The sequence below is a fragment of the Malania oleifera genome, chromosome 3 (genome assembly GCF_029873635.1).
Source record: "Malania oleifera isolate guangnan ecotype guangnan chromosome 3, ASM2987363v1, whole genome shotgun sequence".
NCBI lineage: Eukaryota > Viridiplantae > Streptophyta > Magnoliopsida > Santalales > Ximeniaceae > Malania > Malania oleifera.
In genome coordinates, this window is record NC_080419.1 from 11,428,491 (window position 1) to 11,445,947 (window position 17,457).

At 39.2% G+C, this 17,457-nt stretch overlaps 1 protein-coding gene across 1 annotated transcript; it reads left to right on the plus strand.

The window, feature by feature from the left end:
- The first annotated feature begins 6,649 nt into the window (after positions 1–6,649).
- On the plus strand, positions 6,650–15,452 carry LOC131151017 (FRIGIDA-like protein 4a). The gene is made up of 3 exons (XM_058102173.1): positions 6,650–8,381; positions 14,188–14,363; positions 14,760–15,452. The coding sequence occupies exons 1-3, from the start codon at positions 7,481–7,483 to the stop codon at positions 15,264–15,266; spliced, it is 1,584 nt and encodes a 527-aa protein (XP_057958156.1). The 5' UTR covers positions 6,650–7,480; the 3' UTR covers positions 15,267–15,452.
- Positions 15,453–17,457: the final 2,005 nt, after the last annotated feature.

Below are 17,457 nucleotides of genomic sequence, written 5' to 3' on the forward strand. Positions count from 1 at the left end.
TTGTATTCATTTCTTTCTTTTGGAAGCTTACATCTGAAATTTCAACTATTTTATTCCATTTCCCTCTCCATCCCCCCCCCCCCCTCTCTCTGCGTCTCATTCATACACGCACACACATTCACAAAATTATGTTTATGTTAGTATGTATTTTTGTTAGTTGAGTTCTGAATGTGGCCAATCTCTTACTGCAGCCTGTTGAGGATAAAAAATAATTCTTGTCAGGTTGCTATTAATGTTCTTAATTATGTTTGTTTCTGATAAGTCCCAACACAAAAACTCAATTGATAAGTGAATTATTTACCCTTTGGGTGAGAAAGTACTGCATGGTATGGATAAAATGATTTTTCTTCTCCCTTTCATTGATAACTTTTGGCTGCTTAAGTAGACAAAGTTGTACAGGAAAATCGAAATAAAAAGAACTCAAAACACACAAAATAGAGCATGCAAATACACGTTAAAAAAAAAACAAAAGACGAGCGCAACTAACAGAAAATTGCCACGACCATTAGCACATAAATTTGCCACGATCCAATCCACTCCTGTGTTCTTCATGTGTTTAATGGCCTTGTCCGCTGCTGCGGGCTTTCGTTGGCAGCTGAAGCTTGTAAGCAACTGCTCCAATTTTTTGTATGACAGGATACGACCCATAAAATTGACTTGCAAGCTTTTGTTGGGCATGTTTAAAAACTGATTGTTGCCGATAGGGATGCAACTTGAGAAACACCATGTCACCTACTTCGAACGTTACATCCCTCCTCTTTTGATCAACCGTTTGTTTCATGTGATTGATGGAGGTTTCCAAATCGGCTTTAAGCTGCCATAGTATCTCATCTCTAGTCATCAGATGTTCATCCACTTCATTGACGGAATAAAAATTGTTATAATAAAACGAGATTGAGGGAGGCGGACACCCGTATGACGCCTCAAATGGAGTCATTCCCGTTGAGGCATGTTACATTGTATTATACCATAACTCAGCCCGAGGAAGATAGGCACTCCACTTACGCGGCCATTGATGCACAAAGCACCAAAGATACTGCTCCACATAGCGGTTGATTACTTCCCTTTGGCCGTCGGTTTGCAGATGATAGGCGGAGCTAAGTTGTAACTTGGTTCCCAACATTTAAAAGAATTCTTGCCAAAACCTGTCAACTACAACCAATATTGTGTCCTTGCCGTTGGACGTGGGCAATCCTTCAATGAAGTCGAGAGTGATATCATCCCATACTTGGCAAGGAATGGGCAATGGTTGGAGAAGTCCCGCAGGTGAGAGTGTCTCTGATTTCATCTTTTGGCAAACTACACATCGCTTGACATATTCTTGGGCTTCTCGATACATTTTAGGCCAGTAAAACTGTTGAGCGAGCCGCTTGAATGTCCGCAACACTCCTGAATGCCCCCTTGATTTTTGTGTCGTGAGCCTCATGTAGCAACCTTGTTCGCCACTCCCCTTGGAAAGGAATGAGTACCTTGCCTTTGAAGTATAATGACCCCTGTCGTTGTGTTTATGGCCCGTCGATTTGAGTCTTGACCAATTGGGCTATTGACTGAATGTATGGATCTCCGTTTGCCTTCCGAATTTCATCCCACATGGTCATGGCGGGTACATGGAGGTGATTAAGGACTGGATTGTTGGGTTTGCGTGAGAGGGCGTCTGTAGCTAAATTTTCACGGCCTGGACGATAAGTGATCTCATATTCGTAGCCTAGTAATTTGGCTACCCATTTTTGTTGCTCTGGTGTCGCCAAACGTTGTTCCAAAAAATATTTGAAGCTACGTTGGTAAGTTTGGATAAAGAACTTCCTCCCCAATAAATAATGGTCGCCATACTCGTATAGCATCCACAATTGCAAGCATCTCTTTGGCATAGGTTGACCATGATTTTTTTTGTAATTCCCAATGCACGGCTCATAAAGGCGATGTGCTTGCCTTGTTGAGTTAAAAGCGCGCCTATTCCCTCCGCTGTAGCGTCGGTTTCTATGGTGAAGGGCTCATCGAAATTGGGCATCGCCAAAACAGATGTGGTGGTCATTGCTTGTTAAAGAGTCATGAAGTCTACTTCGGTGTCCTCGTTCCATCCGAACTGCCCTTTCTTGAGGAGATTGGTAGGGGTCGAGTGATGATGCCATAATTCCGAACAAATTTCCTGTAATGTCCTATTAAGCCTAAAAAACAACGTAATTCAGAAATATTAGTTGGTTGAGGCCACGCCACCATGGCTGCAATTTTGTGATTATCGACCTTCACTCCTTGAGGCGTAACAATGTGTCCCAAATATTCTAACTCCTGTTGGCCGAATGCACACTTGCTGGCCTTGGCAAAAAATTGATGCTGCCTCAAAATCTCCAAGGTTTGTTTAACATGCACCATATACCTATCCCAAGTAGAACTATATACGAGAATATCATCGAAGAAAACCAAAATAAACTTGAAATATAGAATTCATGATGGCTTGAAATGTAGAGGGTGCATTACATAGGCCAAACGACATCACTAAATATCCATAATGACTGGTACAAAAAGCAGTTTTGAGGGTGTCGGAAGGATTTACTCTTACTTGGTGATATCCGGCCCTTAGATCGAGCTTGGTAAGGTATGATGTGCCATGTAGTTCATCCAACATGTTGTCTACCGTCGGAATGGGAAATCGGTCCTTGATGGTGGTGGTATTGAGTGCGCGGTAGTCTGTGCAAAATCGCCAACTTCCACCCTTTTTCTTCGCCAATAATACTGGCACCGAAAATGGACTGGTGCTCGGACGAATGAGGCCGGAATTCAGCATCTCTTGAACTTGTTTTTCGATTTCTTCCTTCTGGAAATGGGCATATCGATATGGGCATACATTAATTGGCTCGGTCCCCTCCTTGAATGTAATGCAATGCTCTACCTCGCGCACAGGTGGCAGACTCGAGGGCTCCTGGAACACGTCTGCATAGATTTTTAGCAACCTCTGCATGTCTTGCTGCTTATCATCAGGTGGCGCATCATGTGATGTTGTTCCCATGGTTGGTTGAAAGCACACCGCAAATAACGCATGGCCTTGGTGGAACTCCTTGGATATTTCTTTTGGTGATGCCACCTGAATTGCTTGCACATCTACACCTTGCAGCCTCCGGTCCTGATTTTCCCAAATAAAGTTCATGGTCAATTGTTTCCAGTTACAAACCACGGAGCCAAGCATTTCGAGCCATTGCACACCAAGTACAAGGTCAAGACCTGTTAAGGGCAGAGAAAAAAGGGTGAAGTAAAACTCGGTGCCCTGTAACTCCACTTGTACCTTATCGTATCGCCCCTGACACTTTAGTCTTTCTCCATTGGCCACCCGGACAAAAAATGCCTCCTTGGGTACCACTGGTAACCTGAGCATGCTTGCCAAATGATCATTGATGAAATTATGCGTCGACTCGTTGTCAACCAAAACCACTACTTCGTGAGGGCCCATTCTTGTTGTTATGTGCATGGTTCTTGGACCCGACCACCCCGTTAGTGCATGCAACGTGATTTCTGGTTCTAGTTCATGTTCCCGTACCTCTCCTGTTCTCCACCTTGGGCTCCCTCAAAATCTGCTGATCAGTAATGTCTTCGCATACCACGTTACCAGCATGCCCCTCCAAGCGTTCATTACAGTTGAAACAGAGACCTTGAGCCCTTCTCCTTTACATTTCCTCCCATGTTAAGCGCCTGATTGGCACAGCAGGGGTAGCAGGAACTACAAGCGTGGTTTGTGGAAGAGCTAGAGGAGCTCTTGTAGTTGGTGGTCGCGTGAACTGTTGCTGTTGTGCAAGTTGCTCATCTTGCATTCGTGCTAAATTAATGGCCACCTTGAGGGATTGCGGTTTAAACATCCGAATCCCATCAGAAATCTCAGCCGTCAAGCCGCCCATGAACGTCCCCACCAACGCCTTCTGCGTCCATCCACGCACATTGTTGCCGAGCTTCTCAAGCTCGCGTTGATAGTCTCTCAACGTTCCCAGTTGCTTGATCCTTGAGAGAGCTTTATCAAATTCTTCCCATCCTGATGGTCCGAAGCGAGCCCATAATTCCTCTTCAAATTTTCCCCATGAGATCAAATGTCCTTCTTCTTGTAACGTCCTGCGAAGCCACTGCCACCGTTGGTTGGCCTCCCCTTCAAGGTGGTACGCAGCCATGGGACCTTTTTGGTTTTCTGCAGTGCCTTGGTATTCAAAGAATTGTTCCACCCGATTGAACCACTCCGTTGGATCATCTCGAGAGAAGCATGGAAATTCTAACTTAGCTGATTTTGACGACGTGATTTGCTGACCTCCATCTTGGTTGTCTCGGTGGTGATAGCCATGGTTTGAGGTCTCCGGATTAGAGAGCAACATATTCGAAAATTGATTGAGAGTTTCCTCCAAATGGTGGAATTTGTTGTTCATACCAAACTCCATTTGCTGTAGTCCTTCTTGAATTGCACCGAGCCCATACTCCAAGTGCTCAATACGCTCCTTGTTAGTTCTCATAAATGACCTTGCTCTGATGCCAATGATAAGTCCCAACACAGAAACTCAATTGATAAGTGAATTATTTTCTGTTTGGGTGAGAAAGTACCGCATGGTATGGATAAAATGATTTTTCTTCTTCTCCCTCTCATTGATAGCTTTTGGCTGCTTAAATAGACAAAGCCACGTACAGGAAAACCGGAATAAAAGGAACTCACGTAAAACAGAGCATGCAAATACACGTAAAAAAAAAAAAAATAGAGCGTAACTGACGGAAAACTGCCACGACCATTTGCACGTAAATTTGCTACGATCCAATCCACTCCTACATTGTTGTTCATGTGTTTAATGGCCCCGTCCACTGCCGACGTCGCATGCATGCCGCATGTGTGACGGAAAACTGCCACGACCACACGTAAAAAAAAACAGAGCACGTCTATCCTCTTCCCAAATATTTGGGATTTGGCTTGAAACCTCTAGCTGAATGTCGTGGCTTAACAGTTTCATTACCCTGGATCTGTTAGTTCTTGGAAACAACGTGAACCGTAATTTGTCTAAAACTAACAATAATTCTAAAATATTTGATTTATACCATTGAGATGTTTTACCTGTATCCAGGCTTGGGATTGTGTTCAAAGATTTAAGACATTTATCTGTGTTTAAATATTTTTACATTGAAGAGAATAGTAAAAGGCATTGGCTTATGTCTAAAGATGTTAGACAATGGTGGTGACAACCATGGCATTATTATCAGGATTAGAATGGATGGTATAACTCAGGCTACAAGTCACATTCTGTGGGGGGACAAACTATCAAGTGGTTCATTATGTGATTAGAGGTGTGGTTTGTTTGGATTTGGTGTTGTTTTTAGGAGTGATTATGATGTCACCTGACTTTCTTCTTACTTGCAGGCATGGTTATCACAAGCAAGGTGTACTTTTCAAATCTATCCATTTTTAGTTTTGTTACGCAATGATTTCAACCTGAAAGAAAAGGAATTCACAGGGTATAAATGACGAGTAATAAAAGATGCGTTAGCATTTGTAGGGTGGTGCCTGGGGATGTGTTGGTTTGGTATTTTTTTCTCACTTAAAAATCTCCCCCACCTTTTCGGTTTTGGTATTGCTCTTGGCAACAAAACGGTCAAGACATTTGAGGCTCAAGAAGTATCTTCTATCACCAATGATAAAAACAAGTAAAAATATACATATAGAAATAGAAAGGTGTTTGGAAATTGATCCCAGTTGCCCAAATGTTTGGTAGAGTTGGATAAAACTCATGCCAGATGTATCTTAACTTTATGATTTGATGGATTTCTTCTTTGAAGACTTCCTTGAGATGATGCGCATGATTTAATTTTCCAAACATATTGGAACATGTTTTGTGGTTGACGTTATATTCATTTTGTATTTCACGTGCTCAATAACAGAGGTTTTAGTTGTATACTAATACCTCATGGATATTAAAAGAACATTGTGCAATGGATAGGCCGATGAGAGTATAGTCATCATGTCCCTTAGAAACACAGATTATGCATATAAGAAAGCATGTTGAAATTGAAGTTAGAAATATGGGTGAAGTATCCTATTTAGTTACCCAGAATTTCCTCTAAAACTTGAATATAAGCGACTATACTATGTAGTAGTTTGGGATGCCAACCCTGACCCCCTTTTGTCCTAAGTTGAGGTAGTAGATCAAAGAAAATCCTCATAAGTATAGCATTAAAAAAAATACCCACCTTGAGAGAATTAAATTGTCTCAACCCTCATCTCGCTTATGATTGATAAGAGAGGATGGCTGCACGTCTTTCATTTTTATTCAAAGTAATGATGGGCATTATTTATGCCTATTTTAATATAAATTCTTAATTTTTTTTAAAATAATAATAATAATAATAATAATAATAATTGAGGGTTGATTTCAAAACTTAGTTTCTACTTCATACTCAATTGAACTACTTGACTACCTACAGATGATCAAGGAACTATTGCAGCACAAAACCATCCTTTTAATCCTTGGCGTGAGAAATAGAAATAGAACCCTTTCCCAAACCGGGGGCTGGGGGGAGATGCCTCGCATGCAGACAATGATTAGTGCACGCTTTTGCTTTCTGCCCAACAAATTTCGAAATTCAAAAACAGGGTGCCAAATTTTGAACGAGAAGAGTGTCGCTTCCTTCGGTTTTACCCATCCATTTATTTTTTATTTTTATTTTATTAAGTTGGTGTTTGGGGTGCTGCGCATGCCAATACCAACCATCTCACCTTATTATTACTTTTATCTGAACCCACTAACCCTAACCCTAACCCTAACCCATGTGGGGGATCAGTGCGGTGGCCCCTCCCCCACTTTCCAGCCTTTCCCCAACCTCCCCCCGTTTTTCAGACTGATTCAGCTTCGGTTTCCGGGAAACGAAAGATTACCCAAATTCTCTGTTCTCTACTCTATTATTTTCTATTCCGTTATTCTCTTCTTTCCAAACACGTCCTTCCGCCAACCGCCACCCACTTCCCACCGAACTATATCCCTACGCGCCCCCACCCAAACGCTGCCCTACGCCACCACTCGCTCGCGCCACGATCTTGCGCCACAGTAGCCGCCACGCGCGCACTCAGTGAGGCGCATTTTAGCCCCCGCCCTCAACGAACACACCCAGCGCAGGGCATCTCACCTCGGTCGTCAGCAAGCGCGTCGCTTTCTCGTTCCACCGCGTCAGCAGTCTTATCTTTCGCACCCCGCGCTCACTTTAGCACGTCTGCCTAGCTGGCTGCCTCAGGCTGGCCTGCGGACTACTCGCGCACGATAGCATCGCCCTCCACACCCGGTTCTGGATTACTCCCCGCACGTGTCGTTCATTCACTCGCCCACGTCAGTTCGCCGTTCTGTGCTCCCCACCACCTAGCTTTATCATCTTTTCTCTCTCCCTCTCTCCCTCCCCCCCCTTCCCCCCACCCGCTTCTCTCTCTATATCACGCCTCTCACTTTCATATCTAGGGTTTCTGAATCTTCCCTGTGTAGCCATGGGCTCGTTGCCGGATCCCGGCGGAGAGTTTCCTCAGTCGCCGCCGAGTTTTGACGATTTTCAGAAGCAGACTTCTCTGATGACGTCCTGTACTCTGCTATGGAAAGAGCTCTCCGATCACTTCACTTCGCTCGAGCAGGACTTGCGCAGGAAGTCTGAGGCTCTCAAGCACAAAATCCAGACACTAGACCACCAAACCAAGGAGTCCCTCACCGTGCTTGAGAAGCGCGAAGTCACCATCGACGGCAGCGTTGAGATCGCCCTCGGAAAAGTTGCAGGGTGCAAGGAGGCTGCATTGATCGCTGTCCAGAAAGGCGGTGATGGCGATGATAATGGCGAGGTTGATGATACGGATGGATTACTGATGACGCTGAAATGTTTTTGTCTGAAGATGGACACGGAGGGGTTTTGGAAGTTTATTACTGTGAGGAAGAAGGAATTGGATGTGCTGAGGAGTCAGATACCAGTGGCTTTGGCTGAATGTGTTGATCCGGCAAGATTCGTACTGGAAGCGATGTCGGAGGTGTTTCCGGTGGATAAGAGAGTAGAGAAGAGTGAGAGAACAAATGATTTGGGATGGGCGTGTGTTCTGGTGCTGGAGTCGTTGATACCGGTGGTGGTCGATCCTGTCCTGGGAAGTTCACGCCCTTTGGTTACACCACGGATGAAGGAACGAGCGAAGGATTTTGCGGAGACGTGGAAGGCGAGCTTAGACCAGCGTGGTGGGATCGAGAATGTGAAGACTCCGGATGTGCACACGTTTCTGCAGCATTTGGTGACATTTGGGATTGTTAAGAAGGAAGATGTTGATTTGTATAGGAAGCTTGTTGTTGGGTCTGCGTGGCGGAAGCAGATGCCTAAGCTTGCAGTTGCCCTCGGGTTGGGTGAGAAAATGGCTGGTACGTTGCTTCTTCATCTGCTTTTGTTTTTACTTTCTTTTCTTTCTTTTTTTTTTCTATTTTTGGGAGCTTTTGTAAGTACCATATATGTGTGGAATGAGCTGTACTCAGTCGATTGAATTTTGTCACAATATTCCTCTGCATCTACTGAATCATGTTTCAGAGGTGTAAAAATTTGCCTCCTGAATTCTTGCCCCTCAAATGCAATCATTGATTAATGTTTTGAGTCAGACATTCATTCATGGTCACTTGCAACCAAGGTGCTTTGAGAACATGCTGGCTTGTTTTATTTCTAGTTTCATTTTTATTTATTTCGTTTTAAGATTTTGACCCTCGCAGAAGTTTTTAATGCCTCTGTTGATTTTTAAAAATGTGGACAAACAGTTTTTGAAAATTATTGTTCCAGGTTTTTGAAATCAATACATGCATTGCAAAACCTGTTTCATTTGTTCAAATGTTCAAAGAGGTCAAAATGGAAGTAGAAAGAAATAATACGCCCTTTTAAATGCTGGTGAATGTTTTATGCAGTGAGCTTGAGTAAGCTATGCAGTATGCACTTCCTATGTACTTGGTGCATGCTCAGGGTGATGTTTATTAGCCCGTCAAGTTATTGGAAAATTAGGTTTGGTTAAATGGCTAACACATGGTCTTATTTGAGGGAAAAATATGGTTCAAACATTTAGTTTTTAACATATTGTTTATGTGATATAAATTGGGAAAAAAAAGTTTTACACCAAGCCACAAGCAGAGTAATACCTTGAAAATTCTCTCTCTCTCTCTCTCTCTCACACACTCACACAATAGCGTAATTTTATGATATTTGTTATAGACATTGTAATACTCCGGTCTCCTTTTGAGATGGCCGATATTGATGAAGTGAAGTTGCCATTTGGGCCGGTGGAGTAGTTTCGTGTCTTGAAATCATTGGGTCAAGATTGATTCCTGGTGATGTTTTGGATGAAAGCATTTATTTTTCCTTCTCATTATGTTTGCTATTGTTGGTTAAGGAGTATATATTTGGGTGTAGTCTCTAGTGTTCTTATCATAAGACTTCTTAAAATGGTATAATTATCCATTGATGTTGCAACAATAGTGTGCTGCATATTATGTGTGACATGTCACTTGTGTATTTAGCAGTCCATTCTTGGTATTTGCTTTTTGATAAGCTTGATGCCATAAAAGTTTGCATGATTTGCAGAAGTTAGTGGTGGTTTTTCACTATAGGGAATTGGCAGTGCTACAGAGTGATTAGTAATTGAGTTGTAAGATTGATTAGGATGCAAGGGAATTGTGGGAATTACTTTAGTTGTAGGAAATTGAATTGGTTGTGTTTGTTTTCTATTACCAATTTAAACGAGCATTTGAAAAATTTGGTTAATGTTCAGGTATTTTGAATCCTTTTAGCATAGAAATTTCTTCTTTAACATGTCAATAGATATCCGCAAGGATGAGTTAATTGTGGGAACTTATAATGTTTCACAGAGCCTTGATTCTTATGCCCTTCTAGATGCTATGTTTGCATACAAGCCTGGGCACATTGCAAATTGAGAAAAGGTAGTTTGTGGTTTTTCTTGGTTTGTGATAAGTTGTATTCTGGGTTGGTTACTTTGTGATGATTGGGGACAGGTGGGCAGTTTAAGTGTTTTTGCTTTGGATGAATTTTATCTGGTAGTTTTTTTTCTAAACAATATTGGATGGTTTACTTGAAATCCACTAAGAAGCTCCTTGAAGCCTGCAAGGGTATTATTGAGGAAAATTTTCACATATGCAATATTAATAAAATCAGAATATTGAATGTCTTAATACTTAAAAATAATGAATACTGAATGGTTTAAAATATGTCTGCATGTAAAAGGATAAAAAAGGGTTTTCTTAAAAAGCTTCCTTCGCTTCTTGTTTTCTTTTGCCTTTTTTACCCTAGCTTTGATGACATCTAATCCTCCTTTGTTCCTCTCTTAGTAAATTTTGCTGCAATTAGACAAACATACACACACACACACACGTACGTTTTAGCAAGTTCTTAATTTTTATTATTTTATTATTTGTTTCAGGGAGGGGGGTGGTGGTGCTTTATGTCTTTGGGTGATTTGCAGTGTGATTGGAGAGCTGCTTTATAGATGTACGTGTGTATGTATATAATGTACATCTATTTCTTTTGGAGGGTGTTCCATCGCAAATTTTGCTCAGATCATGTCCCATAATGAGCAATTTAAGCTCTACTAAATCAAGATACTTATATCAGATTTATTTTGTGGGTTTTTCGTATTTAGGAAGAAAAACATTTTAAGTTGCCAAAGGTTTACAAACTAGCTAATTGAAGGCATTTATTGATATTTATTGAATTTGACAACCTCTTGCTCTTAGTACGGGACTTATTTGATTTGTGGAGGGCAGGAAAAATAAGTGGAAAAATCCCTTTTACCTTTTTCTGATGAAATTGTTAAGAAAATGGTCGAAAAGTGGCCTCCACCTCTTCTAAAACTGATTCCTCGAGAAGTGGGAGGAAAATGGGTTGAAAAACATTTGACTGTTAATAATCTGAGTGTCAATTATTTTGTTTCCTTCCATTGATCTTTTTTGTTAAGAAAACGAGAAGTGGGAAAGACTAGTCTGCTACCTTTCCTGTCCATTTGAAGTATTATACTAATTTATACACAAAGGCGTTATTTTATAATTTGATTTATGTTCCTCAAAATGGTCAAAAACAAAAACGACAGGAGAAAGCCTTGCCTTTGAGTTGTTGAGGGCTCCTATTACCATTTCAATATTTTGGGTAGCTCCAAACTACACTTACATATTTCCATTCAAATTTTGATTTATTTAATTTAAATTTTTTGGAGGCTTTACTTTCTTATTCTTGGTTGATGGAAGTGGAAACAGTACCACCAAGGTGTTAGGATGGGGTGCAGTTTAGGGCTTGGGTATTGGACTGAAACTTCACTTCTATGCACCAAAAAAAAGGAGCAGAAAATAGTTTCAAGTATGCCTGCTTTAATGCATAATGGACGTAGATCTTTTAGGGGATAAGCTCATAATTCAATATAAATGATTGAATAATTTTATGCCTGGATCTTGCTCTTATGGGTTGGTTTAAATTCCATGCTCATGTTTACAGATCATTGGTTTTATTATTATGGAGATGGTTAGCAAAAGGTAAGGGAGCTAATTTCTGGATGTTGAATCATCTGTTTATAATGTACATGGAAGCAACCATACAGCTCTAGAATTTGAGTTGATTTTGTTGGCTGTCGGCAATGCTGATTGCGTAGGATATATGTAGTAAATGAATTTATTGACAAGTTGCAATGTTTATCTGAATTTATCAGTGACTGTCATTGGTGCAAAGCAATATCTGATGGGGTATGTGGAGTAACAACTGATTTGGTCTTTCTCATAGCATATTTAATTGCTGCATAGTTTAGAAAGATTGATGCCTGCCTTCTTTGGAAACATTCTAGCTTGTCCAATGTCTCCATGTGAGAGTGCTCTAGGTGCATTTCTTTGAGTGCTTCTTTTGCTGCTGTTGTTTAACGACTAGTTACATAACAGCACACATGTTTCTGCATTGGGACTTATAATTCAACTTGAATAGGCCCTTTCCAAATGATGTTTGGTTTACTGTGCTCATCATTTTCACCGTTCTACTGTGTTTAAAGGAAGAATATTTGTGAAATCGCATGCTTCTTTCCTTTTCCCCTCCTTTGTCCTATCTGCCTCTACTAACTTTGTTTCTCTTCTTTGTTGCCCTTTGTAATGCTTTAAATTGGATCCCTAGTTACTAGTGCAATCTTGTTCTTACGATTACAAAAAAGGAGAGAGAGAGGTTGTATTGCTCATTAGTAGTGCAATCTTGTTCTTTTGGTTACAAAAAAGGAAAGGGAGAGAGAGAGAGGAACATGCTGTAGTTGTGACTCATTCTGTCTGTCTGTGTGTGTGGAAAGGTTTATTTACGCAATTCTCTGTTTGTATAATTTTATTTTTTTTTTCGTTTTTGTCTAGAAGAAATATATTATAACAATATGTTTGTTTATGTTGCTAGTTTTTTATTTCTATTGTAAGTGTCAACTGTTATCAATTGGTTTCATTTGTTTTGGCAACCTGTCGCCAGAATTATTTAATATCCAGAATTATTTTTTGCGGTTTAATCATTCATTTTATCGATAATCTTTAATTAAAATTGAAAATAAAATGACCATGTGTTAAAATACAATTAAAATAAAATATTCATAGTTTTTTTAAGAAAATTGAAAAATTAATGGAAGCCATTTAGAAAATATTTTTATCCAAAAGATTGTTCTTGTAGAATTAAAATTTATGAGTTTTGAAATATAATAATTTTAAGCAAAATAATTATAAAAAATTTTACTTTCATTATAATATTTTTAAATTTTTGATGTGTCTTTTTTTTTTTTTTTTGTCGGTATTTTTCTTATTTTAATCATATTTTTTAATTGTTATTTGACTCAAGGACAAAAATGAGCATTTGTTTTTAATGAACTTTTAAATTTGTTTCAATTTTAAAAATATTAAGCAAGTTGCTGTTTTTAGTTTTTAGGTTTTGTTTCTGCTTTTTAGCTTTTACCTTAGGTTTTTATTTTCATATTTTTGACAGTGATACTAAATAGCTCTGTATTATTGCTAGGGGATGGCTGTACTCTTTTGTCTGATTAGGAATATTATGTTGTTCAAGAAATGACCTAATTCAAAATAAAGTTCTAATTCAAATCATATTGAATGATATACTTAGGCACATAGGTTTAGAATAATCTTTTGATAATTAACGCCAAGCCAATTATAGAAATTCTTTACAATGACATTGTTGAAGGCGAGCTAGGCACAATGGTAAGGTTGTCTCCGTGTGACTTGGAGGTCGCGGATTCAAGACGTGGAAACAGTCTCTTGTAAAAATGTAAGGTAAGGCTGCGTACTATAGACCTATTGTGGTTCGCCCCTTCTCCGGACCCCGTATACGCAGGAGCTTTGTGCACCGGGCTGCCCTTTTTTTACATTGGCATTGCTAGTTAGCTTAGCTGGTGAGCTCCTAATTGGGGTGGCACCATAGCCTTGCATTCAAAACTATGAAGCTTGAGTTTGATCACCTTCATCTCCATGCCTAGAATTAGTAGTAAAAATGATGAATGATAGATAAAAGATGGCAATCTCTGCGAGCTCCCCTTGAAGAAGAAAAAATAGAGGGGGCCATCATATCATCAATTGTCTGAGCTAGTATATACTTATAAAAATTAAGCCGCAATTTGATAGGGGAAACAAGGAAGGCAAATATTAATCAGGAGGTGCTGGAAGCAGAATTCAGTGCCAAGCTGCTACACTTGCCTTTCAAGTGATTGGAAAAGAAATAATCAAATTCTGTTTATTGTTTGCAAATGGTTGAGATGAAGATAGTGCCATTTCTATGTATAATTTGAACAATACCACCTTACAACTGATCTTTGAGTATGTCTTGTCTGAGTAACCTGATCTCTTGTATGTGTCAATAGACGAGTTTCTCCATGGCACCATTTATCAGTTAATAGATTATCTAGCATCTATGCCCCAGGCATTGTTGCATATTTTATCAGACGTGCCTGTGCATTTTTTTCCTTTTGTGTGTAATGGAGAATCTAATTTATCGAAGGTCATTTCACTTGTTCACTTGAATGCCTGAATTCTAATGATTGTTGACATGTAGTAATTTTGAGCAAGCCGTTAAGAAGCTGTAGGGTTTTATTAGGAATTATACGAAATTTTCCTTTGTATTGGTAGGAGCTATGACTGAAGTTTTAATGCATGTGTGTGTCATGTGCAGATATGATTGAAGAGTTAATTAGCAGGGGCCAGCAGGTGGATGCTGTGCATTTCACTCATGAAGTTGGTCTTGCAGACAAATTTCCTCCAGTCCCACTACTGAAGGCTTTTCTAAAAGATGCAAAGAAGGCAGCAGCTTCTATTTTGGAGGATCAAAATATTGCTGGCCGAGCTTCAGTATGTCTTTTGTTTATCCTCCCTGAAAAATAGTATTATTTGTTCTATCAATCATTAAATGCAAGGTGTACCTCTATATTATCTACCCACTTTTTACCATGTTTACTTCTTGGTATGCTCATAAAGAATAGCCTTTACCCATTTTTCTTTGTTCAGACTCCATTCTCAAATTGTTATTTTACTGAGCATTCATGAGATGCTAATAAATGCTGTGGTCGTATTAACAAAACACCTAAAACAAATAAGCAAATAGGTTGTTGGTATTGAGTTAACTGAAATTCTCTTATGACAATAATGTAACACCATCCCAAATCCTGTATTTTTGTTCTTAATGTTTGAAGCAACAGATGTGAGTAGCCTTACAACTAATGAATGATACTTTTATATGCTTTGCAGCATCTAGCTGTTCGCAAAGAGCAGTCAGCGTTGCGTGCTGTCATCAAGTGTATTGAAGAGTACAAACTTGAGGCTGAGTTCCCCCCAGAAAACCTCAGGAAGCGTCTGGAACAGCTGGAGAAGGCCAAGACCGACAAGAAGAAGCCAGCTGCTGCAGTCCCTGCCAACAAAAGAACGCGAGGCAGCAATGGAGGCCCCATGCCTCCGGCCAAGGCTGGTCGATCAACAAATGCATATGTTTCTTCTTTCCCAGCTGCTCCCACGTTTGTCAGGTCTCCCTCACATGCCCAATACCCTGCTGCTGGAATGCCGACATATGCTTATGACAGGCCAGCTGCACCTACTATGTATGGCAGCCGGAGCCCGCCGACCAACCCATATGCTTACTCGCCAGAGGCAGCTCCTCCTCTCGCTGGATCATATCCTGGAGCTCCAATAAATTACCCAACATATGGAGGTTATGGAAATGGTTTGGCACCGGCTTATCAGCAGGCTTACTACCGATAGACTTGACTAATCGGAAATGGTAACACTGATATGATGACCCTCATTGATAGTTGATCTTATTTGCTTTTCCAATGGTTGGTTTGTAATCTCTAACTGCTTAACTGTAGGGATGTATGTGTGTTAACTATGACATTTGCCCTGCTTGCTTTGTCAGGTAGGTAGTTGTAATTTCTAATGTTGATTGAACCTGTAGTATTAGGTGACTCTGGAAGTTAACTAGGGAGCAGTGTAACAAACTAAAGGACTCAAGGTGTCACCAACATTGTAGGTTTCCTTGTAGAAAGGCTGTCTTTACTGTTTCATCATTTGGGTCCCCATTGTTGTTTCAAGTTGAAAATCAGGGGATAAAAAGGAAAAGAAAACCTATCTATGATCTATATTTTGGGGAAGTCAAAAAAGCCCCATTTGATCTGCTTAGACAGAACTGGATGGTATTTGATTTAAGGGGGAGCCATGTTTAAAATATTTTGTGTTTAGGAGCAGGGAAATGGGATTTTGATTTGGACTTGTGTGCATTTGAACACAATCCAAGACAATTTTGCATTGTTTTGTTTGAATCTACACATTTCTAAACCCACGTCCCTTTCAAACGAAAGCTAGAGTTTACAAGGTGATGTTCTCATGTGTTTGCTAGTAGTATATCACCCCAAATGTTTCTTTCATGTTGGCTTTGTGACCCCCCTTCCCCATTCCTTCAATTATGGGGAATGGGATCTGCTTCCTTTGTTCTGTGCCAAGGGCCTTCTCCCAATTTAAGAAGTCAGTTCGAAACTTTGAATTGTTGGTGCAAATATGTATTTTGCAACTCTAGCACGAACTTTCTATTTGATTTAGTATTTTAAAATTGGAACGAACATTGTCACTCACTCAAAAGCACTGTTCATAACGGAGCCTAGCCATTGGTATTGTTAAAAATGTTTGTAAGAGCACAAATCATTTAGGTACCATTTAGTTTGGGAAAGTTTTCATGGTATTGTGATCCCCACATTATTTTTAGGTTTGAAAGTCGCACGGTGGGAATTATTTTTAAGTTTGAAAGTTGCACGATGGGAATTTTATGTTCTTTGGGAATGAGCTCTACATACATGAAAAGTTTTATTTCATGCTTATTTATGGCATCATGCATTTTCGCAAGTATCTTGTTTCTTGGAATTAAATTATCCCTGTTGTCATGTGCCCCTATACTAGAAAGGAGACTTTCAGTTTCATAATTGCATGTTTTTGCGATATTTATAGTGTTGAACTAAGGGTAAAAAATTTTTAAAAATAAAACTATTATTTAGTTATAATAATTTAATATTAAATTATATCATAAAATATTATATTATTATCTTTTATTTGGAGAAGTTTTGGATTTGAATTTGTATGAATTTGGAAAAGATGTAATATAAAATTGTATTGAAATTTATTCAAATTCACTTATTCAAAATTTATATTTTTTTGTTAAAAATATAGTTTTATTATATTCACAAAATAATATAACAATGAACTTTATCTACACAGCATATTTATTAAATAACAAAGGGGTGAAGCAGCCTTGCTACTTTACATGTACTGATAAAATCCAATGGTAACTAAATATTTAATTAGCCAGCAATGATAGAAATTTTTTGATGTCAAAAGCACCTTACGGGTTCACATCCAAAATAGCCTTTGGCTTTCGCATCAAGGCTTGTATTTTCATGAATCTTTTGCATCAAAGCTTGCATAGGGTGGTTGTCTAAATTAGTTTACACAATTTTCCCAATCCATGTTTAGATAAATCTTTGATTTAGAGTCATATTAGATTTGAATAAGATGTAATATAAAATTGTATTGAAATTTGTATGCCTAAATCTGAATTTAAGGTCTAAAATGCATGCTTTCAAATATATTGTTAATGTAGTAAGTTGATTCAAAGTTTTTCTTATCTCGATTTTTGGATTTACATTTTAAAAGATCATGCAACTATAAATTTATGAAAAATATGGTTGGTATGTAAGATTGAAGTGAAATTATCCTTTGATTATTTTCCGGTCTGCAACCCAAATGTGGTGCAATCGGGAAGGTGAAAAATAGTTGGTACCTTGTGTCAACTTCAATAACACATAATTTACAAGTTGTGTTTTAGATTTTTTTTCCTACAAGTTCACTTTGTCAAATGCAGGTATAATAGAAGATTGATTTATAATGCTGTGTTTTGTTCCAAATA